This window comes from Pipistrellus kuhlii, unplaced genomic scaffold (assembly GCF_014108245.1).
Source record: "Pipistrellus kuhlii isolate mPipKuh1 unplaced genomic scaffold, mPipKuh1.p scaffold_m20_p_3, whole genome shotgun sequence".
Taxonomy (NCBI): domain Eukaryota; kingdom Metazoa; phylum Chordata; class Mammalia; order Chiroptera; family Vespertilionidae; genus Pipistrellus; species Pipistrellus kuhlii.
This window is the reverse complement of record NW_023425529.1, coordinates 113771362-113795257: the sequence shown is the minus strand read 5'-3', so window position 1 is coordinate 113795257 and position 23896 is coordinate 113771362. Positions and strand designations below refer to the sequence as shown.

The 23896-nt window shown below is 38.8% G+C and overlaps 1 protein-coding gene across 14 annotated transcripts in view; it reads left to right on the top strand.

Moving 5' to 3' along the window:
* The window catches only part of NAA16 (N-alpha-acetyltransferase 16, NatA auxiliary subunit), an 80291-nt gene extending 62052 nt beyond the window's left edge, over nt 1-18239 (top strand). For 12 of the 14 annotated variants that reach the window (XM_036454786.2, XM_036454782.2, XM_036454775.2 and 9 more), the window contains 6 exons: nt 126-319; nt 2583-2691; nt 5162-5260; nt 5594-5737; nt 15149-15246; nt 16879-18239. In XM_036454786.2, coding sequence (XP_036310679.1) covers nt 126-319; nt 2583-2691; nt 5162-5260; nt 5594-5737; nt 15149-15246; nt 16879-17076 — 842 coding nt within the window. In that variant the 3' untranslated portion in view covers nt 17077-18239. The remainder of the gene's footprint in view (nt 1-125; nt 320-2582; nt 2692-5161; nt 5261-5593; nt 5738-15148; nt 15247-16878) is intronic. The other 2 variants (XM_036454770.2, XM_036454773.2) reach the window with 2 other exon arrangements.
* The last annotated feature ends 5657 nt before the right edge of the window (nt 18240-23896 follow it).

Below are 23896 nucleotides of genomic sequence, written 5' to 3'. Positions count from 1 at the left end.
ATACACTTTCTAAAAACTTTTGTATAGTTGCCTTTTCCCCTTCCCCCCAAAATCTTTCCTAATAGTTTATATTGTATAAGAATATGAAGAAAAATGAAACATTGACTGCATTTGGATATTTATAGAAAACCTGTCAGCCAAAGAATTGAAGAAAATGCTTAGCAAGCAGAGAAGAGCTCAGAAAAAGGCTAAATTAGAAGAAGAGAAAAAGCATGCAGAAAGGGAGCGTCAACAAAAAAATCAAAAGAAAAAAAGGGACGATGAAGAAGAAGAAGCCAGTGGTCTCAAAGAAGAGCTTATACCTGAAAAATTAGAAAGGGTGAGATGAATTTACTGTGTTAATTTGGTAAAATTTATGTTAATTCTGTTCTGGCCATAAACTTTATAATTTGTAAATTATAAATTTGTTATTTAAATTTATAAATCAGAAGCCATTTGTAACATTTTTAAAAATACATTTTTATTGATTTCAGAGAGAAAGGGAGAGGAAGATAGAGATAGAAACATCAATGATGAGAGAGAAGCATTGATTGGCTGCCTCTTGCATGCCCTCTATTGGGATCCAGCCTATAACCCAGGCATATGCCCTTGACCAGAATCAAACCTGGGATCCTTCAGTCTGCAGGCCAATGCTCTATCTGCTAAGCCAAACCAGTTAGGGCCATTTGTAACATTTCAAATGATATGCCATAAATAATTTTTGAGTGATAATATGCAAATTTTGCTAATGCATATTATACATAGAATTGTAGTTGTGGTAGGCAGAATTATTACCCTCCAAAGGTTTCCGTGTTCTAAACCCTGGACCTTATGAATATGTTAAGTTACATGGCAAAGGGGAATGTAGGTGGCAAATGGAATTTAAGGTTGTAATTAGCTGGCCTTAAGATAGGAGATTAGCCTGGATTATCCAGATGGACCTAATGTAAATTCACAAGAGGCCCTTAAAAGTGGAAGAGGAAAGAGGACATGAGTAGTGTGAGAAGAACTCCATCCCTGTTGCTGGCCTAGAAGGTGATGGGAGGGATGGGAAGAAGAAAGCTATAAGCCAAAGATGTAGGCAGCCTTGGAAGCTGAAAAATACATTAAAACATGTTCTCCCTTAGAGCCTCTGAAAGAGAATGCACTCTGGCTGACACTTGATTTTAAATCCCTAGAGACCCATATTGAACTTTTAACCCACAGAACTGCAAGATAATAAATTTGTGTTGTCTTAAAACATTAAATTGTGTTAATTTGTTATAGCAGCAATATAGTTATCTATTAAATATGGAAGCATTTCATATATCTTGCTAGGTATGTGTTAGCTAGAATTAGTTCTTCATCTCCAGGATTTAATTATTTAGGGACCAGATTTAGGGAAATATTTTTTTTCCTGTTTTATTTACTGTAAATCTTTCATTTGTTTTTACTTTTTAATTGGTTATTTTTCTCTGTTATTTGGTACAATTATATTTGTCTCCTTACTTTATATGTTTATAGTATAAGGGGCTGTTAGTACTTGGAGTAATATCTCCTTCAGTTGGTTATATAAAAAGATCTGTTGTAGGGATTCAGAAAAAGTCACTCCTACAGTGCCTAAAGGCAACCAAGACCTTGTAGGCTTAAGAGAAACTTCTGCCTCTGTTAACTACCTAGAAGAATCGAATTAGAGGCCTTTCCCAAAGTAAGAGATTATCTGAGATAACCTTTTTTGGCCTCTCTATATGGCAGGGTAAACTACTAATTATTAAACATCTGCTTTTCTTACCTTCTTTCCAAATATCCAAAGTGGTCCTTAACTCAGAATGTGATATATACTTTATTTTCCCTTTCGGTCTTTGAACTTTTCACGTATGTGGGATCTCTGTCTCATGTATACAGGGTTCCCATATGAATGTATGGTATGTAATTAAATTTGTGCATTTTCTCTTTTCTTTTTTTTATATATAATATATGTTACTGATTTTTTACAGAGAGGAAGGGAAAGGGATAGAAAGCTAGAAACAGCCGAAACCGGTTTAGCTCAGTAGATAAGAGTGTCAGCCTGCGGACTGAAGGGTCCCGGGTTCGATTCCGGTCAAGGGGTTGTGCAAGAGGCAGCTGTTCGATGTTTCTGTCTCATTGACGTTTCTAGCTCTCTATCTCTCTTTCTTCCTCTCTATAAAAAATCAATAAAATATATATATATATATATATATATATATATATATATATATATGAAAGCTAGAAACATCGATGAGAAAGTAACATCAATCAGCTGCCTCCTGCATACCTCCCACTGGGGTGTGGCCTCAACCAAGGTACATGCCCTTGACCGGAATTGAACCCGAGTCCTTTCAGTCCGCAGGCCGATGCTCTATCCACTGAGCCAAACCGGTTTCAGCAAATTTGTGCATTTTTCTCTTGTTAATTTGTCTCGTGTTTATTTCATTATTTCATTATTAGACCAATGGAAAAACTTTGAGGTTAGAGGAGAGTTTCTTCTTACCCCACACTGTAGAAATTATTTCAGATATGTATTAATATAAAATTTGGAGACAAATTTGACTTGTTTAGCTGTTTTTAAACTATTATAATTTTTTTTTTCTGCTTCAAAATAGATAGAAAATCCATTGGAAGAAGCCATCAAGTTCCTCACACCTCTTAAGAACCTTGTTGCTGGTAACATTGACACTCATCTATTAGCATTTGAAATATATTTTAGAAAAGGTAATGGTTTGAATTCAGCTTTTAATTCATTATATATATGTGTGTGTGTGTGTGTGTGTGTGTGTGTGTGTGTGTGTATGTATATATATATAAAATTAAATTTATTGGGATAACATTGGTTAAAAAGCCATACAGGTTTCAAGTGTACAACTCATCTGCATACTACATCATGTGCTTGCCACCTCAAAGTCTTTTTCCATCTCCATTTTATCCTCCTTTATCCACTTCTACCTCCCTTTTCCTCTGGCTATCATCACCATACTTCTGTGGGTGTGTGTGTTTCTACATGTACATATTTATCTATACTAATAAAAGAGAAAGATGTAAATTGACTGTCACATCACAATGCCCACAGCCAATCGGGAGTGAGTATGCAAATTAACTTGACAAAGGTGGCGGTGGCTCTGGGCCTCTGGGCAGTAAGCCTCCTCAGGGCCTCCCTGATGTGCTCAGCACCTGTCAACCATCCTTGTAGCCTCCTGTGGCCCAGCTCCTGGTCTCAGAGGCAACCCTCTGGTGCCTGAGGTCATAGCTCCCAGTGTCTGGCATCTCCCTCTCCCTCACCCCTGTCTCTCTGCTCTGGTAAATAAAACCCTTTTCAGCAAATTTGTGCATTTTTCTCTTGTTAATTTGTCTCGTGTTTATTTCATTATTTCATTATTTCATCCCTAGCATTATAGCAGCTCCTCAGGCACGGCTTGGGAGCTCGTTCAGTGCACAGTTATTGCGCCCAGGAGCCCCAGGCCAGCCAAGAGGTGATGGTGGCAGCAGCAGGTGGCTCAGCTTTGTTTTGAATAAATGAAAGAGGCCACCTACTCTGTAACCCAAATTATCAGATCTCCCTCTTCCCTATCTTGCCAGATTAAGAGGGGAGGAGTGATGGGGGACGAGGGAGGGTGGGCAGGCAGGTGGTGGAGGATGGAGGAGGAAGTGGAGGAGAATGGGGGCCAGTTGCATCCCACTTTCACAATGGGAAAGAAACGCATTAGCACACCCAACCTCTCCAGTCCTCCCTGCCTGCCTTGCTCCCCCCACCTCTTCCCCTCGACGCCTTCCCAGGAGCACCAGGGCTGCACAGAGGAAGGAGGGCGAGGAGGAAGCAGCGCCGGAGTGCGCAGGGCTTGCCATCACTGCACAGGCTGCTGGAGCAAGCCCACGGCCTGCTGGCAGCCAGAAGAAGGAAGCCTATTCTTGCACGAATCTTCGTGCATCTGGCTTCTAGTATATACAGTATCCTATATAACAAAAGGGTAATATGCAAATAAACCAAACAGCAGAACAAAGACAACCAACCAAAGTGTAATATGCTAATAATACGCTTAGGCTGCTCAACTGCTCGCTATGATGTCACAGACCACCAGGGGCAGACAGTCTACCAGTTGATCAGTCACTATGATGTACACCAGGGGTGTCGAACTCAATCAGAGAAGGGACCAAAATCTAAAATCCAGCCTAAATCGCGGGCCGAATGGTTTACTGAACAGTCATAAACTGTCATTGTGATGGAAACGCAGCGGAGTGCAGTGATGACAGCGCGGTGCGGGCCACATTGCAAGGCCTGGCGGGACGGATTTGGCCCGCGGGCCTTGTGTTTGACACATGTGATGTACACTGACCACCAGATGCTCCACTTGCTGCTGGATCAAGACTGAGTGAGATGGGTCAGACACACCCTGGAGCCTTCCCATGGTCCCTCTCCAGCCCAGTTGTGCACCGGTGGGATCCCTCAGTGTGGCCTGCGCCCTCTTGCAATCTGGGACTCGTCAGGGAATGTTGGAGAGCCAGTTTCAGCCTCCATCCCTTGGGAGGGCGCCAGATGCAGGGCTGGTGAGCACTGCTGTGGCAGCACGAGCCTCTCCCGATCAGGACTGATAGGGCACGAGCCCACGGCAGCGCAGTGGGCCGGCATGGAGAGGGGCAGGTAGGAGATACAGGTGGCATCGGAATGCAGGTTTCAGCCCGATCCCTGCAGGCCACCCAGAGGGACCCCACCTGTGCATGATTTCATGCACCAGGCCTCTAATATATATATGTGTGCGTGTATGTGTGTGTATCCCTTAACCTTTTTACATCTAGCCGCCCCCCCCCCTAATTATATTGATGGCCATATTCAGTATAATCTTGTCAGATCTATTCTTGTTTTTTAATGTTCTATTTCAACCTTTAAAAAATAATCGTAATCATTGGTGTTTTTTTTGTGCTACTTCAGAACTTTACTGGGTGATAAATTAGAATATTATAATCAAATCCATTTTAAGAATAGCTTAAATAATCAAATTATTTATCTAAACCATTTCTTTATGATATTTTATGCCTTTCCTTAGAAAATAAAAGTTGTCCTTGAATTTTGCTTATAGATATTAGAGGAAAGTTAGCATTTTGTTTCTGGATTTTAAGTAAGGCTAAAATAAAGTGAATAAAGTATCATACATAAATATTGATCCTATTTTTTTTTTTTTTTCTGACACAGGAAAGTTCCTGTTAATGTTGCAGTCTGTTAAACGAGCTTTTGCCATAGATAGTAATAACCCATGGTTACATGAGTGTTTAATTAAATTTTCTAACTCTGGTAAGTATAAACAAGATAACATTTATGTAAAAGCAAATGTGACAATTTAGTTGTCTTTCATTAAGCTGCATATTAACAGAGATTTACAAATTGTAAACTAAAAAATAATGTTTACATAAAGCATTTAAAAGAAGGTAAGTTTATAAATTAAGCATGCTAGCAAAAATAATGCTAGAAATTAGTGCATTTTTAAACTGAAATGTATTTATATTACAAAGGAGCAATAATATTTTTACTTTTAAAATATATCTAGCTTAATGGATGTATTTCAACTGATTTTCTTTCAAGGAACAGACCTAAATTTTTTAAATTTTCTAATATTTGTTTTTTTAGTGTCTAACCATAGTAATCTTCCAGACATCGTGAGCAAAGTTCTATCTCAAGAAATACAGAAGCTATTTTTCAACAAGGATTTGGAAAGTTTTAATGAGGATTTTCTCAGACATAATGCTACCTCTCTTCAGCATTTACTTTCAGGTTGGTATTTAAATACCAGGGTTAAAATGTTTATGGGAAAAGTTAGAATGTGATTTTTTTTAAAAAGTTTGGAAAGATCTTTAACTTCATTAATGATCAGAGATAAATAAACATCAGGGATACCCTCTTTGACTACTCTTGTTCAACATAGTTCTGGAAGTCTTGGCCATAGTGATCAAATAAGAAGAAGTAAAAGGCATCCAATTTGGAAAGGAGGAAGTGAAACTCATTTATTCACAGATAGCATGATACTATACATAGAAAACTCTAAAGACTCCATCAAAAAACTATTAGATTTAATAAATGAATTTGGCAACTTAGCAAGATACAAAATTAACACCCCAAATCCATAGCAGTTTTATATACCAATAGGGAACTTTCAGAAAGAGAAGGGAAAAAAATTTTTCCATTTACCATTGCAACAAAAAATAAGATACTTGGGAATAAACTTAACCAAGGAGGTAAAAGACCTGTACTCTGAAAACTACAGGATGTTCAAAAAAGAGATAGAGGAAGGTATAAACAAGTGGAAGAATATACCCTTTTCATGGGGTGGTAGAATCGACATAATTAAAATGTCTGTATTACCCAAAGCAATCTATAGATTCAATGCAATCCTATTAAAATAACAACAGCATATTTCACAAACCTTGAACAAACACTAAAAATTTAAATGGAACAAAAAATAACCCCAAATAGATGCAGCAATCTTAAGAAAGAAAAACAAAGTTGGAGGAATCACAATACCAGATATCAAGTTATACTACAAAGGCACAGTGCTCAAAACTGCCTGGTATCGGCAGAAGAACAGGCATATAGGTCAATGGAATAAAACAGAACCCAGAAATTGACCCAAGCCTCTATGCTCAATTAGTATTTGGCACAGGAGGCAAGATCATACATTGGAGCAGAGGCAGTCTCTTCAATAGAATGGTGTTGGGAAAATTGGACGGGTACATACAAAAAAATGGAACTAGTTTACCAACTTACACTATACACAAAAATAAACTCAAAACGGATAAAAGACTTAAGTGTAAGATGTGAAACCATAAAAGTCCTAGAAGAAACTATAGACACCAAAATCTCAGACATTGCTAAATGGGACTACATGAAAATGAAACCAACAAAATGGCAAGAGAGCCCACTACGTGGGAGAACATACTTGCTAATGATATATCTGGTAAGAGGTTAATCTCCAAAATATGTAGGGAACTCATACAATTTATATAAATGTGAGATAAACAGTCCAATCAAAAAATGGGCAAAGGATCTAAATAGACACTTCTCCAAAGTGGACATACAGAAAATCAAGAGATATACAAGAAAAATGTTCAAAATCATTAATTATCTAAGATGCAAATAAAAATGACCAGATATCACCTCACACTGGTCAGAATGGCTTTCATCAACAAATGACAAGTGCTGGTGAGGTTGTGGAGAAAAGGAACTCTAGTATACTGCTGGTGGGAATGCAGACTGGCACAGCCACTGTGAAAAACAGTATGGAGTTTCCTCAGAAAACTAAAAATGGAACTCCCATTTGACCCAGTAATCCCACATTTAGGAACATATCCTAAGAAATCTGAAACACTCATCAGAAAGAATATATGCACTCCTATGTTCATAGCAGCATAATTTATAATAGTTAAGATTTAGAAACAGCCTAAGTGCCCATCAGCAGATAAGTGGAAAAAAACAAACAAACAAAAAAACTGGTACATTATACGACGGAATACTACACAGATAAACAAACAAACAAAAATCTCTTACCATTTGCAACAGCATGAATGGACCTGGAGAATATTAAGTTAAGTGAAATAAGCCAGTTAGAGGAAGATAAGTATCCTGTGATCTCACTCATATGTGGAATCCAATGAGCAACATAAACTGATGATCAAAAATAGACTCTGAGACATAGAAACATAGAACATAGAGACATAGAACCTCAGAGGGAAGGTAGAGCAGGGTTGGTGGGAAGAGATCAATCACTGAACTTGTTCATATATGCATAACCCGTGGGCAATAGGGTGATGAAGGCCTTTGTGATGGGTGGGAGGGATGGGAGCAAGCTAGAAGAGATTAATGGGTGAAAAAGGACCTATGTAATACTTTGAATAATAAAGATTCAATGAGAAATAACAAACATTAACACAAATTAATAAATTTTTTATGTGTTTGGAAAAGATTAAAGTTTAGTAAAGATGTAGTTAACAGGCATTATTATAGTTTGCTGCTACAGTGTAAATTGCCACAGCAATTTAAGAAATCAACATAGCCGAAACCGGTTTGGCTCAGTGGTAGAGCGTCGGTCTGCGGACTGAAAGGTCCCAGGTTTGATTCCGGTCAAGGGCATGTACATTGATTACGGGCACATCCCTGGTAGGGGTTGTGCAAGAGGCAGCTGGTCAATGTTTCGTGTTGACGTTTCTAGCTCTCTATCTCTCTTCCTTCCTCGGTAAGAAAATCAATAAAATATATTAAAAAAAAGAAAAAAGAAATCAACTTAATCTTTCTTATCAAGAACTTCACATTACCTGTATCTTTTGCTGTAGTCATACTTTTGTGAATAATTTTAAACAATTATTCCAAAGCAAAGAAGGAGTTTTAAGAGCAAATATCTTAACTGAAATGTGTGAAAATATGGGAACAAGAATGAAACAGATTAAGGTATGTCCAGTTTGTCCAGTAATAGGGAGATGTATCAGGTTTGTAGGATAGAATAGCAGGTAATTGTATAAAGTGATGTGTATTCTAAAATGTTATAACAAGGGTAAATATGTCCTTTTTTAAAATTTAATAAATCTTTATTGTTCAGATTATTATAATTATTTCTCTGTTTTTCCCCCATAGCTTCCCTCCACCTAGTTCCCACTCCACCCTTGGTCCTTACCTCCCCCCCACTGTCTTCATGCATAGGTGTATGATTTTTGTCCAGTCTCTTCCCGTAACCCTCACACTCCTTCCCCCCTGAGAATTATCAATCCCCTCCCAGTCTGTACACCTGATTTTATTATATTCACCAGTTTATTCTGTTCATCAGATTTTTTATTCACTTGATTTTTAGATTCACTTGTTGATAGATATGCATTTGTTGATCATAATTTTTATCTTTATTTTTTTCTTCTTTTTTCTCTTCTTAAAGAATACCTTTCAGCATTTCATATAATACTTGTTTGGTGGTGATGAACTCCTTTAGCTTTTCTTATCTGAGAAGCTCTTTATCTGCCCTTTAATTCTGAATGATAACTTTGCTGGGCACAGTAATCTTGGTTGTAGGTTCTTGCTGTTCATCACTTTGAATATTTGTTGCCACTCCTGTCTGGCCTGCATAGTTTCTGTTGAGAAATCAGCTGACAGTCGTATGGGTGCTCCTTTATAGGTAACTTACCTGCTTTTCTCTTGTTGCTTTTAATTTTCTCTCTTTGTCTTTTGCCCTTGGCATTTTAACTAATTATGATGTGTCTTGGTGTGGTCCTCTTTGGATTCCTTTTATTTGGGGTTCTGTGCGCTTCCTGGACTTGTAAGTCTATTTCTTTCACCAGGTGGGGGAAGTTTCCTGTCATTATTTCTTCAAATAGATTTTCAGTATCTTGTTCTCTTCTGACACCCCCATAATTTGGATGTTGGTACATTTGAAGTTGTCCTAGAGGCTTCTTACATATCTTCAACTTTTTGGATTCCTTTTTCTTTTTGCTTTACCGGTTGAGTGTTTTGCTTGATTTTTGAGTTCCTCTAGTCTGCTGTTGGGTCTCTGTATAATATTTTTTATTTCAGTCAGTGTATGTTTAATTTCTAGTTGTTCCTTTTCATATCCTCAAGGATCTCGTTAAATTTATTGGCCTTTTCTAGAAAATTCTTGAAAAACCTTATAACTGTGGTTTTGAATTCTATATCCAGTCATTTGTTTTCCTCCATTTCTTTAATTTGTGATCTGTTTCCTTGTCTCCTCATTTTTGCTGCTTCTTTGAGTTAGTAGGGTGGCTTTGTGTGCTTCATGTCCTATATGGTCCAATGAATCAGCCTCCCAGTTACCTGAGGTGGACACTCTTGGTGCACCCCTTTGTGGACTGTGTGTACAGCCTTGTTTAGTTAAGCCTTGATTGTTGTTGGTGTCACTGGGAGGAATTGACATTCAAGCCAATTGGCTGTGAGGACCCGCTGTGTCTATAACGGAAGAATTGCTGTGCTGGAGACACGCTTATGGGGCAGGATTTGTTTTAGTGGGGCTTTGGTGCTCATTGAGTCTGCCTCTTGAATGTGTCCCTTATGAGAGTAGTTGAAATCTGGTGTTGTCTCACACAGACTACTAAATACACTCGCTTCTGGTTCTCCAATTGAGTGCAGTTCAGCTACTGTCTGAGGCCACCCAACAGGAGCTACAGCGAGAACTACAGATTTCTCCTCTTTGCTTGGGGTTTGAAGGTTTTGGAGCTATCTGACGGGTGCTGTAGTTTGTTTGATTAAACTGCGATAGGGCCAGCTATTTACTTGCAAAAGCCGTTGCATGGAGCTTGGGTGGGTTTGTAGATTGTGCAGAGTGGAATCTCAGGATGTCACTAGGCTAGGGCGTGGCAAACAGTGATGGCTGCCAATCAGCCTTTTCTGTGTTTTCATGTTTCCAAGTCCTCACCCCGCATCTCAGCTCAGTAAACAATGATTGTTGGGAGCACCTCTGCAAGAAAGTCATCCTCACTTTTCGACCCAGTGGCTGACAGTCCAGCTTCTCCCCATTGGAGTTTGGGTCCCCAGCATCTCTCCAGAAACTGGATTTCACAGTAATTGGCTGCTTGTTTCCCTTCTTGTTGAAAAAAAGCAGCACATCCAATCGCCCACCACCAGCCCAATTTGTGCGCCTCTGTACTTAGGCTTTCCAGTGCTTGTGCACATTTCAGTGCTCTTTTCTCTTTCCTTCTAGTTGTAGAACTTCCACTCAGCCAGCTTTCCTGTGGTTCTGGGTGATAGACGTTTTGTTGTTTAGTTGTAGTTTTGAAATTGTTGTGTGAGGCAGCAGTTTAGGTTTTTACCAATGCCGCCATCTTGGTTTCTCTTCGGTAAATATGTCTTAATATGTATGCAGAATTAACAAAATATAATCTCAGCCATGTAAAAATATACATGAGATAAAGGCTACAAAAAATGTATGCTAAAGCTTTAATGAATGGTTGCCTTTGGGTGTTGTGATTATCTGATTTTTTCTTATATAACTTTATGTATTTTGCATTTTGAGAATTTATTTATATTCCACCTTATTCCAGGAGAGAATTTAGGCAATTTATTTAAATTTATAAAATGACAACATGGCATAAATACAAACTGAACAAGAGATTGTGGAAAGGGAATTGATGACAAAATGAAGTGTGTGTGTGTGTGTGTGTGTGTGTAATGAATTCCTAATTTAAGCCATACACTTTATTTAAGTACTTTAACCTAATCTTTTCTTGTTGCCAAGGGAAACTTTTTGGTTTTAATATCTGTGGAAAAAAAGTTAATTCAGATGAGAAAAAAAGTTATTGAATAATTTATGTGAGAAATTACACTGCTGTTAGTAAGGGAGGTGAGAATTTCTCTTCTCATAAAACAAGGTTATAGAAGAAAACATTTCTTTATTATAACTATGGGAAACTTCTTTCCAAACATCATATGAAATTCTAAAGAGAAGATCATTTTTGACTTATAAAAATGAAAACACCATAAATTCAAAGACCAAAAAATATTCAAAGATATATAACTGATAAAAAGCTAATAATATACGTGGAGCTCTTATACATTAACAATTAACAATAAAAATTAATAAACAAAATGCAGTAGTAGCCCTAGCTGGTTTGATTCAGTCTGCACACCAAAGAGTCTATGGTTCAATTCTGGTCAAAGACACATGCTCAGGTTGTGGGCTCGATCTTCTGTATGGGGTGAGCAGGAAGCAGCCAACCAGTGATTCTCTCGCATCATTAATGTTTCTAAATCTCTCTCCTTCTCCCTTCCTCTTTGAAATCAATAAAATATACATTTTTTAGCTCTGATCGGTGTGGCTCAGTGGGTAGAGCGTCGGCCTGTGGACCCAAGGGTCCCGGGTTTGATTCCAGTCAAGGGCATGTACCTTGGTTGCAGGCACATCCTCAGTAGGAGATGTGCAGGAGGCAGCTGTTTCTCTCTCATCAGTGTTTCTGACTCTCTATCCTCCCTTCCTCTCTGTAAAAAAATCAATAAAATATATTAATATATTTAAATAATCCAGGAGTAAAATGACCATAGAACATGGTATGAGATCCTCCCTCCCCCCAACTGGTGGGTGGAGTTATGATATTACTGGCATCTGCCACAGAGACACCCCCAAGACATTGAACCACCAATCAGCTCATGTCGAAGTGCCCTGGAGCCCACCCCTTCCTGTTCCTCCCCTCAAAAGGCTCCCCAGCCCTCCAGAGGCTGCTTTTTCCATCTCCGTCTGTGGAGGCAGCCTGGCTGGGTCATTTCTCCTCTCCCCACTCCTTTAATTCTGATTTCTCTACCTCCGTAATGAGCCGCTCATTACTGGGGAATAAACCTTACTTTAGTATGTCCTGGTGGTCCCTGACTTCAGTTTCCTGCACCTTAAACCTTACGCATGGATTGTGTGATTTATTAGAGCAGTGTTTCCCAACCTTCTCTCATGATGAGAATCACCTGGTGGAGTTGTTAAAACACAGATTCCCGGATCCCAATTAAGAAGTGCTAAACTAGAATTTTGGGGAACATATAGGTAAAATTGTATACTTAACTAGTGCTCTAAGACAGATTTTATATACAGAGCACTAAGTTAGGTATGCAATTTTACCTATATGTTCTCAAAAATTCTAGTTTAGCACTTCTTAGTTGGGATCCGGGAATCTGTGTTTTAACAACTCCACCAGGTGATTCTCATCATGAGAGAAGGTTGGGAAACACTGTATTAGAGAAATATAAACTGGGTTTATATTTTAAAAACTTTAACAATTATTTTCTTTGTGAATATTGAAACATTTTCTTATTGTCCCTCAACTACAGCCCTCTGATGGTAATTTGTTTCTTAGATATCTTATGTGAGGATATATATATATTTTTTTTTTTCGGCTTAAAATCCCTTTTATTTATTTATTTTTATTTTTATTTTTTTTTAATAAGTTTTTATTGTTCATATTATTACAAATGTTCCTTTCCCCACCCCCACCATTGCTCTCCTCCACCAGGTTCCCACCCCGCCCTCTGCCCTTTCCCCTCTCCCCATTGTCCTCATCCATAGGTGCACAGTTTATGTTCAGTCTCTTCCCACGCCCCCCTCTCCCCTTTTCCCCAAGAATCGTCAGTTCACTCCCCTTCCATACCTCTGATTCTATTATGTTCAACAGTTAATATTGTTCATCAGATTTTTTTAATTTCCTTGGTTTTTAGATTCACTTGTTGATAGTTACGTATTTGTTGTTCATAATTTTTATCTTTGTTTACTTTCTCTTCTGAAAGAACCCCCTTCAGCAATTCATATAATTCTGGTTTGGTGGTGATGAACTCCTTTAGCATTTTTTTATTAGTGAAGCTCTTTATCTGGCCTTCGATTCTGAGTGATAGCTTTGCTGGGTAGATTATTTTTGGCTGTAGGTTCTTGCTATTCATCACCTTGAATATTTCTTGCCATTCCCTTTCTTGCCTGCATGGTTTCTGTTGAGAAGTCAGCTGACAATCGTATAGGTGCTCCTTTATAGGTTACTACCTTCTTTGCTCTTGCTTCTTTTAATATTCTCTCTTTGTCTTTTGCTCTTGGAATTTTAATAATGATGTGTCTCCGTGTGGTCCTCTTTGGATTCCTTTTGTTTGGAGTTCTGTGAGCTTCCTGGACTTGTAAGTCTAATTCTTTCACCAGGTGGGGGAAGTTTTCTGTCACTATTTCTTTCAGTATGTTTTTGATATCTTGCTCTCTCTCATCTTCTGGGACCCCCATAATTCTGATGTTGGTTCGCTTGAAGTTGTCCCAGAGGTTTCTTACATTATCTTCAATTTTCTGGATTCTCTTGCCTTCTAGCTTCTGTGGAGGAGTGTCTTCTGGCTCTTTATGTTCCAAATCTTTGACTTGATTCTTGCGATCTTCCCTTCTGTTTTTAGGACTCAGTAAAATATTTTTTATTTCAGACAATGTATTCTTTATTTCTTGTTGATCCCTTATCATTTCTTGTTGACTCCTTATTAATTCTAGTTGATCTCTTTTCATATCCTCATAGGCCTTATCCATCTTTTCTAGGAAATTCTTGAAAAACCTTATAAGCGTAGATTTGAACTCTATATCCAGACGCTTTTTGTCCTCCATTTCTTTCGTTTGTGATCTATTTTGTTGTCGAATTTCGCAGTTACAGATGGGACGGGGTTTCAGGGTGGAGCCTGCAGCTTTGGCTTCTGTCAGCCCCGCCCTATGCGGGTCCTTCAGTGCTCGCTGCTGCCGGCGCCTCTGAGAGAAAGGTGCCCTCGATTTTCGCCTGCTGCCAAACAGTCTATGCTCTCCCCCAATGAGCCCGGTATTGGGGTTCAGTTCAGTTGGAAGTGGAGTTGGGGGTGGCGTTCAGAGCAGTCTGGAGCCCAGGTTTCCTTCCCGTCAGGGCAATCCCGTGGCACAGCCGACCGTCTCTTCTCTGCACGCAGTGTGCGCGCCTCCGGGACCTCCTTTCGCCTCTCCCCGGGGTTCCGCCTTACAGCCTGGCTCCCTATGGCTGAGCCTGAGTCCCCGGGGTCTGGCCCAGAACTGGGGTTCAGAGCAGTCCCAACACAGTCGGAGTTTTATCTCCTTTCCGCTAGGGAACGCCCGCCAGGCACTCCGCCTCCCTCCTCTCCGGCTCTGTCCTCTCCGCGCGCCACGTCTCCGTACCTTGGGCTTTTCCAGCTCCTCCGCGCCTCCTTCTGGTTTTCTCCTTGCTTCTCGCTGTAGAATTTCCAGTCAGTCAACCTTCCTGCAGTTCTGGGCAATGTCCGTTTTATATTTTAGTTGTATTTTATTGAAATTGTTGTGTGCGGCTGCGGCTAGGTGTTCACCTGGGCGCAGCCATCTTGGATCCCCTTAAAATCCCTTTTTCGTGAGGATATATTTTTTAAAAATGATTGATTGATGCCACAAGGTAGCCTGTGTTTATATTTTGAGTTGGACTATTTTTTTTTGTGTGTGTGGGGAGGAGGTATTAAATCTAATCTCCTGGTAAATGTTTAGCAACCATCTCTTTGTACCCAACTCTGAGTGGAATGTCATTGAATGGGAAGTGGGAAGCGATGTCATAATTGCCTCCTGAGAGCTGGTGGGAGGCAGTTCCAGCCCACTGTTAAGAACTTGGGACCAAAAATTATACCACTGGTTAATGTAAATCAAATCAAACGTTAGCCAAAGAAGTTTACTCATTTTGAAATGTCTTGGTATTTCAGGTGCTAAAATGATGTATTTTCTGGACAAGTCAAGGCAAGAGAAAGCAGTTGCCATTGCCACTAGACTGGATGAAACTATAAAAGATAAAAATGTAAAGGTAAGACTTTCACACTCATTTCCTTCCTTTTTTTTTTTTTTAAATCATCTGTGAGCATTTATTCTAATACTGCAGGCAATACAGGAGAGTAGCAGGTCATCTACAAAAATCTGCTCTGCAGCCCCCCCCCCCCCCCCCATAACCCAGCTGCTTGTACAGGATAGGACAAGGTTTACTTGGGGAAGTAGGGATTACAGGCATGAGAAAGTAGGAGAATGGGGTGGGACTTCATTGTTTGGGCAACAAGGTGGTTTAATCTTTCCATAGGCAGTTTTTGAAGGAGAATGGTTCCAAGGTTGATTCCCAAGGCCCAGGGGCACACAACTCTCAGCCTGTCAGAATGTCCTTTCATTAACCAACAGGAGGCAATCATGGTTAACAGAGAATGATTAATAACTCCCATAACTGGATACTGAGTGATCTAACAAACATGCCTTTACAACATAATTCTTGAGTGGGCCTTCCGGCTTCATGTCTTGATTTGAATCCAAGTTCTAATTAAGAGCTATATCACATTAGGCTTGTTAAATCTCTTAGCTTCCTTTTCCTCATGTATAAGATGTGTGAAGCCAGGGCCCACATGGCCTGGGGTTCAAAGACTTGGAGAAAACCTGACATGCAAATTAATTCACAAGACAAGAAATATAAATTTGGAAAATATGGAGGAAGCCAGTTGTGAGCTTGGTACAAGGGACTGAAGGGCAGGGCGGGGCTAACTCCTCATAATGAAAGGGCTGGGCGGGGCTATCCTCAGTTTAGTGTAACTGGACCCTGGCTCTCACCCAACCAATCAGGGTCAGCCAAAGCAGTGACATCATCAACCCTATAAAACCCATTGGTCTGTTGAAGCTTGCTCTCTTCCACCATGCCGCTGTTGGTGTGAGTGGGACAGAGCCCATGCTAGCATGGAATACAGGCTTTCTGCTACTGCGTGAGACTCGTCTCCCTGGTGGTCTTTGGGGATCACGAAATCTGGGCGTAACAGGACCAAGTTCCACTAAGTCTGTTCCCATCTGCTTTTATTTGCTAGAATACACAATTGCCTTTGAGGAATTCAAACAGATATATCAAAGGTGATGTTTGGTAAACAATAAGATTATCAGGTTGGGGGAGTTTGCTTTAGGCTATTGAGTCATCAGCAGTAGATAATAAAATGCAGATATTTAGCCCTGAGAATTTCAAAAAGCCCCATTCAGCCTTCTGACTGGACTTCTTGCATTTATATTAATTACTGATGATTTTGGCTCCTGGCAAAGATGAGGATGAAAATGCAACATCATAGAGTTGGTATAAGGGTTTACTGAAGTAATAAACTGAAATGCTTACTATCTGTCTGGCACATAGTAATCACTTAATATGTGGGAGCTATTATTATTAATAAAGGGCACTTATTTTAATAATCATAGTTTCAGGGATTCACTTTTTCAAATATTAGAATTTTACTGCTTTTTTAAGGCTTTGCAGAATTGATTTTGAAATGTTCCTTTTCTGAGATGATTACTTAGGATAGACAGCAAGAAGTTATTTTGGACTATAGCTTGTTGGCCTCTTGGTTAATGAACAGATTGCACCTTTTGATTTCAGTGATTATTAACCAAATGTAATTCTTTTTATTTCCCTTTGTTTCAATAGATTTTAATAAAGGTTTCTGAGGCACTGCTTGATGGCAGCTTTGGGAACTGTAATTCCCAGTATGAAGAATACAGGATGGCCTGTCATAACCTGTTCCCTTTCACATCTGCTTTCCTGCCTGCTGTGAATGAAGTCAGCAGTCATAGTGCGGCACTAAACCATATGGCCAACTATGATGTCTTGGCAAATGAAATTTGAAATCCCATAGAAAATTGGTTCCTATAGATTCAAAGCTGATTTCAGATCAGGGTTTCTTTCAGGGTGTATTTTAATATAGAAATGAAATGAAATAATTGAATAGTTTTTTCAATGTAGTATTGTGTAAGCTTATTTTATTTTTTATCTGACTCTGCCAGTATACATAAGCATCTGTTAAAATGACCTGTTTGTACTTGTACAGTTTTCCTAAACTTTAGAATTATCAGCATTATGATGGTGCTGTTACTTCTTTATCATGAATATGATAATTTCATGTTAAAATAAGTTGTATACAGTCTCACTTTTGTTTTTGTTTTTTGTTTTTTTCTTAGATCCTGGTTTTAGAATTTATGGTTTGATTTCTTATTGATTTGTCATATTATTTGTTTTTTGCTTTTTAATTAAAGCACATCAGTTTTAAAGTGCTAACAATATGTACGTTAAAAACCATATGGAACTACTTTTGTCAGAAATTGAGGTTTAGCTTAAAATTTACTTCAGTTTGACCCTTTTTTTTCCCTACCTTAATTTTTTTCTTGATTTATTTTTTTAATATACATGAAAATGAAAATTTCTTTTGATTCAGAATGTGGGGATTGGTTTGCCTCTTAATCACTGAAATTTACTGGCAAATTTATTGTGTATCTCTAGATCAGTCTTAAAGACCCACAGGCAAGAATTATGCTTTCTTGGCTATTAAATTCCTTCATGTGTTAATAGTTTATATCTGAATGGCATATGCTTCAAGGAAGCATAATAGAGCAGATTACAAATTATAATGAAGCATCTTTACTCTTATAGTCATACATAGACTACTAAATATTTTTTATATCACGAGAATGAGAATTTAATCTATTTAATTATTAAAACAGTATTGTCAGGCAATTTTTTGCATAGGATAGCTATTTCATTCTTGTATAGAAAACAGTAGTGGAATCACTCAATATGTTTCTTGCAGAACTGTAAATATGTCTGTAATATGGATACTTCCCTTTAAGGCAATTATAAATTTAAAAGGGAGATTTTATTTAGAGTAATAGTTCTAATTAATATGATTTTCTTTCACTCTAAGCTATTTTAGATTCATAATTATTGAGAGAAAAACACTTACTGTAAAACAATGTCAACCTATATAATGCTGTTATAAATTATTTTGTACAGAGTTGCTTATTGGTGTTGTGTTACTGCTTCACACAATCAAAATACTTTTGCAAAATATTTTTTCTTTGAGAGAGTAAAAACTTTTCATCATCTTAATTTTTTCAACCTTATTAAAAAATCTCCTACCAATATATTCTGGTGCCACATCAGATTGTTTTCTTTTTAATATTTTAATCCTTTAAAAAGTAGGCAATCTCTGTCACTAGATATCCTGGCAAATGTGTAATCTGATATGTTACTTTCAACATAAAAGATGGAATTATGCTTTCAGCAGTAGTCTTTTAAAAAGTATTCCATTGGTATCATTTAGAGTTTCTGAAAATTATAGGCAGATACGGTTGAGATGTGAGGAGTTTGGTTTAAGGTAAGGAAGAAGGCAGGATAATGGGTGACACTGGGATTAGTGAAATCCAGTAGTTTATCAGTCAGTGTATAGAGGCTATATCTGTTCTCCTTCCTGTGACTCATCTCTGAGTATAAATCAGAGAGATGGTCAGGGATCATTTTTAAATAAGGGGGAGGGTTGTATCATTTCCTTTCACCCCCTACCTTGACCTTATCCCTAATTTTGGTAGAGGCCCTTTTAATGCAAAGCTAAAGAATAAACATAAGCCTAAAGGAGAGACATTTTAAAACCAATTGCTTTAGCCGGGACCGGTTTGGCTCAGTGGATAGAGCATCAGCCTGCGGACTGAAAGGTCCCGGGTTCGATTCTGGTCAAGGGCATGTACCTTGGTTGCGGGCACATCCCCAGTAGGGAGTGTGCAAGAGGCAGCTGGTCGATGTTTCTCTTTCATCGACATTTCTAACTCTCTGTCCCTCTCAATTCCTCTCTGTGTAAAATCAATAAAATATATATTAAAAAAAAAAAGTAAAAAAATAAAATAAAACCAATTGCTTTAAAAAATCTCTTGTCTCAAGAGGAAAGCAGAAAGTCCTTTGTCCTGTTTGGTCCTGCCAAGTTTATCAGAATAGATAGGAAAAAAACCACGAAGATTCAAGGTATAGTGTGATAGTTTAAGAATATGGCTTCAGGTTTTGTTTTTGTGTTTTGAGGAATGAATTTAATGGGCAAAGCATAGAGAATAGAGAACTACAATTCAATCTAGTTATTGAGCACCCAATTTTGTTTTGGACAGTGTTTGTGGTATGTCACATAATAGAGCAAAAGTAAGTTCTTATGGTGTGAAGAGAGAGAAATACAATAAATATATATTAGGTAGTGAAAATTACTGTTTAGAAAACTGAAGCACAATATGAATATAGAGATAAGTATTGGTTATAGTGAAATTTAAAAGTTTCAAAGAATAGGTAAAAGTTTCAGAGAAAAAGTATTATCAAAGGAATAAATTTGATTGACATCAGATTTCTCAAAAGCATTACTGAATGAAAGTATCAAAGAAAAAAAATTAAAATTTTATATCCAGCCAAGTTAGCATTAGAATGTGACAGACAACATTTTAAAATGTTTTTACGTGTACAAACCTCAGAAGATTTACCTTACAAAGACCCTCAAGGAAAATACTTTAGGAGAAATATTAAAAGATACAAAATCTGTAAGATGCTACAAGAGATGTGAGAAGAATGATTAAATATTTTTGTAAAGTTGACTTATCTTAAAGAGAAACTTTATTATAGCAATTAAAACTAGGCATTATCATTAAGATTTGTTAATGTAAGAAATATCAAAACCCGTAAGAAATTTTTGTGTGTTTACTAGAGCCCTGGTGCACGAAATTTGTGCACAGGGGTGGGGGAGGTGTCCCTCAGCCCACACTTTCACCCTTTCTAATCTGACCCCTTGAGGGATGTCAGACCAGGTGGTCAGACATCCCTCTCACTATCCAGGACTTCCGGCTCCCAATTTCCCTCTACTGCTGACCTGGTCTCCCCCAACTGCCCTCCTCTACTGACCTGGTCACCCCTAACTGCCCTCCCCTGCAGGCCTGGTCCCCCCAAATGTCCTCCACAGCAGGCCTGGTCTCCCCCCAACTGCCCTCCATTGCAGGCCCGGTCCTCCCCCATAGTTCTCCCTTGCAGCCCTGGTCCCCCTCAACTGCCCTCCCTTGCTGGTCTAGTCACCCCTAACTTCCCACAACTACCCTCCCCTGCAGGCCATTTTGTGGCGACCATCTTGTGTCCACATGGGGTGGCCATCTTGTGTCTTGGTGTGATGGTCAATTGGCATATTACTCTCTTATTAGATAAGATTTGAGCCAAACTGATGACATATGCTAGGGAGTACATTCTCAAATGCTCCAGAGAATAGCAGTTTTACAGTGTTTATACATTTGAAATTAAGGAGGGAATTTAAGGAAGGTTATGTGGAAGTGGGGGAAAGCAAAGCAGGGATCAGATTACAGGATAGTTAACATTAAGTGTTCTCTTGAGGGCTAATACCCTCATCTAACAGTATTCTGGTATTTCAAAGGTGTGTTAAACTAGATGCACAAAAATAATGGGCAGGGCTGGTTTAAAATCTTTTACTAAAGTTATATGCCTGGGGATAACTACCCATGTCTGACCCAGCTAGGAATTTATGATCAGATTAACCTGTGAGGTTACTTTCCATAGAACCCCTTTTTCATGCACAGACTAGAGTTGGAGATAAAGACTAAACCTAAGAGAGCTAAAGTTCCTCTCTGACCCTGGCTGGAGCAATGTCCTGTACTTCAAAATGTTGTGGGTTCAATTTCTGGGCAGGGCACATAGGTTGCAAATTCGATCCCCAGTCAGGAGGCAAACTAAAGTTTCACATGAATGTTTCTCCCTTTCTCTCTCAAGTCAATAAAGACATATGGTTGTGGTTAAGAGGAAGTTACAGAGATTAAACAAACATGAATATAGTTATAAAAACCACTATAAGAAAGAAGATATAAAACAAATCAGACATGAATTAGTTTTTCTAGTGGGAAGCAGAAAAAGAGGAACAAAGATTACATACAGTAAATGGAAAAGAGGATGGCAGTAAGTCTGGTGTAACACTGATTTAAAAATAAATGGATTAAGTTATAAATGACTCAGATTTTTGGATTGTGTTAAAAGATTGTTTACAAGAGACATACTTAATAAGAACAGGAAAATTGAAATAAAGGGATGGAATTAGATATAATAGGCTAATATGAATCAGAACAAGGATGGGGTAATAGTCCAATAGAATAGAATTTAATGCAAAATATAATGACAGACATTGTGCATTCATTAAATAAATGCAAATCTGAGGAGTGACATCAGAGGAATGGCAAGCATGAGAGATCCCCTTGATAACTCCTTGATATTTCAACAAATTAACCAACTATCACTCAACAAAGAATTCCCTACTCAATACAGAGTTATGCTTCAGAGACCTGCACATGGAAACATATAAAGGTGGGCAAATGGGAATGAGTTGGGAGACAAAAAAAAAAAAAAAAGCTCAGATGGTTGCAGATTCAGCTGGGAGATTGAGGCTTGGCCTGGAGAGGGGAGAAAGCCAGTGAGAGTAGGTGCTTCCTTTGGCCAGGAAGAAGCTACAGGGGGCAGTCAAGCAGGACAAAGGAGCAAATAGTGACTGAGCCAGCAGACTCCTGACAGAGTATGTGGGTTCTTCCTTGTGCCTGTCCACTATCAGACAGTGGAGTTTCAGACAAAGAAACAACTACAGAGCCCTGCTACCTCTTGTGTAAAACTTGTTTACTGTTGCTCTTGGGGTCGGGTTAAGGAGCATATTATCTATAAGCTAAGTTATTACAGCAGAAATACAGTTTCCCTCTGTGATTGATACCCAGGTGAGGCTTTTGGGGTGTATGGGTGGGGTGAGAGGAGTGTCCAGTGTTGCTATTACGATGAGGAACAAACAAACCCAACCCCAAGCAGCACTTAACTTACTGTGGAGGTCAAATCTAGGAGTTCACAGAAGTAAAAGTCTTGTGATTCAGAGCTATCTATTTGAAAAGAGTAGAAAGAAAGACCTCTTCAGAAAAAGCTATTAGAGAGGGGCCATTAATACAGACAAACATACATGCCTAGACAAAAAAGACCAGCAAATACCATGAATAACCATGGTAATGAGGATGATGAGAAAGAAAACAAAGAAAGCAAGCTGAAACACATGGAAATATGTAATATAAATTTTACAGAGATTTTGATATTGTGTTCTGAAAATATACGAGATATGAGAAAATACAGACAGGTAATTCAATACTCTCAGAAAACAATGAACAAAATAAGTTCCTTACCCAAAGAAATTGAAACTTTAAAAAAGAATCAATCATAAATCCTGGTAATAAATTATGCAACTAAGGAGATTAAGTGTAAATTATTGAGCATAGAAAATAGAGCCAATCAGAAGGAGGAAAGAATTAATGATATTGAATATAGGAATCTAGAAATGATGCAGAGGGAAGAAGAGAGAGACTTGAGTGTAAAGAAAAATGAGTTTTATGAGAAGTATCTGACTCCACCAGGAAATAATAGATATACCAGCAGAAGAAGAGAGACAGAAACAGAGAGCCTCTTCAAACAAATAGTAGATGAGAACTTTCCAAACCTATGAAAGAACTAGATCCTTGAATCCAAAAAGCAAACAGAACACCTAGTTACCTCAATCTAAAGAGGCCCTCTCTAAGACAAATTGTATTAATACTGTCAAAAGTTAATGACAAAAACATTCTCAAAGCAGCCGGGGACAAGAAGAAAGTGTCCTACAGATGAAAACTAATCAAAATATTATCTGACTTCTCAGCAGAAAATCTACAAACCAGAAGAGAGTGGAACTAAATATTCAAACATCTGAAAGAGAAAAATTACCAGCCATGAATATATATCCAGCAAAATGATCTTTTAAATATGAAGGAGAAATAAAGATGTTTCCAGATAAGCAGAAGCTGAGGGATTTTATCACCAGAAAGCCTCCATTGCAGGAAATACTCAAGGGAGTTTTTCTACCTGAAACAAGTAAGGTCACAAAAAAACTTATAGCATAGGAGAAACCAAGATGGTGACATAAGGTAAACACCTAAATGCAGCCTACCACAACAATTTTTAAATTACAACTGGAAAACAGAGCAAACAGCAGAAAGCTGGCTGAGTGGAAGCTCTACAATCTAGGAAGAGAAGAGAAAGGACACTGAGCCTCAGGAGCTGTGGAGGTGTGGAGATCTGTGCCTGCGGAAGGGGCAGCTGCCGAATACACTGCTGGCTTACTTGTGACATGTGTGGAGAGGATGGGCATCTAACGTGCGGCTAGCGTTCTTGTTTGAGAGGAAAACAAGACTTCCCTGTTGCACTGATAACCAGCTCCAGTCAGAAAGAAATTGGACTGTCAGGCAGTGGGCTAAACTCTCTCAGAGGAGCGAGTGGCCAGCAGCCATCACTGCGGGACTCAGGAACAGGACCCTCTTAGGGCTGGGCTGACGGGAACCAAAGTTTGTCTGTGCCAACTGGGACTCCGCCACATCCAAGCGGAGCACAGAAGCCTTCCCAGTGGCTAGCTTTCTCGTTCAGGAGAAAAACAAAACTTCCCACCTGCACTGATAGTCAGCTCTAGTCCAGGAAGAAACTGATGGTCAGGGAGCAGGCAAAACTCAAGAACAGCCTCTTCCCAAGTGGTGCACGTGCCAGCAGCCAGGGTTGCAGGACTTGGCGAATAGGACCCTCGTAAGGCAGGGCTGTCAGGAAA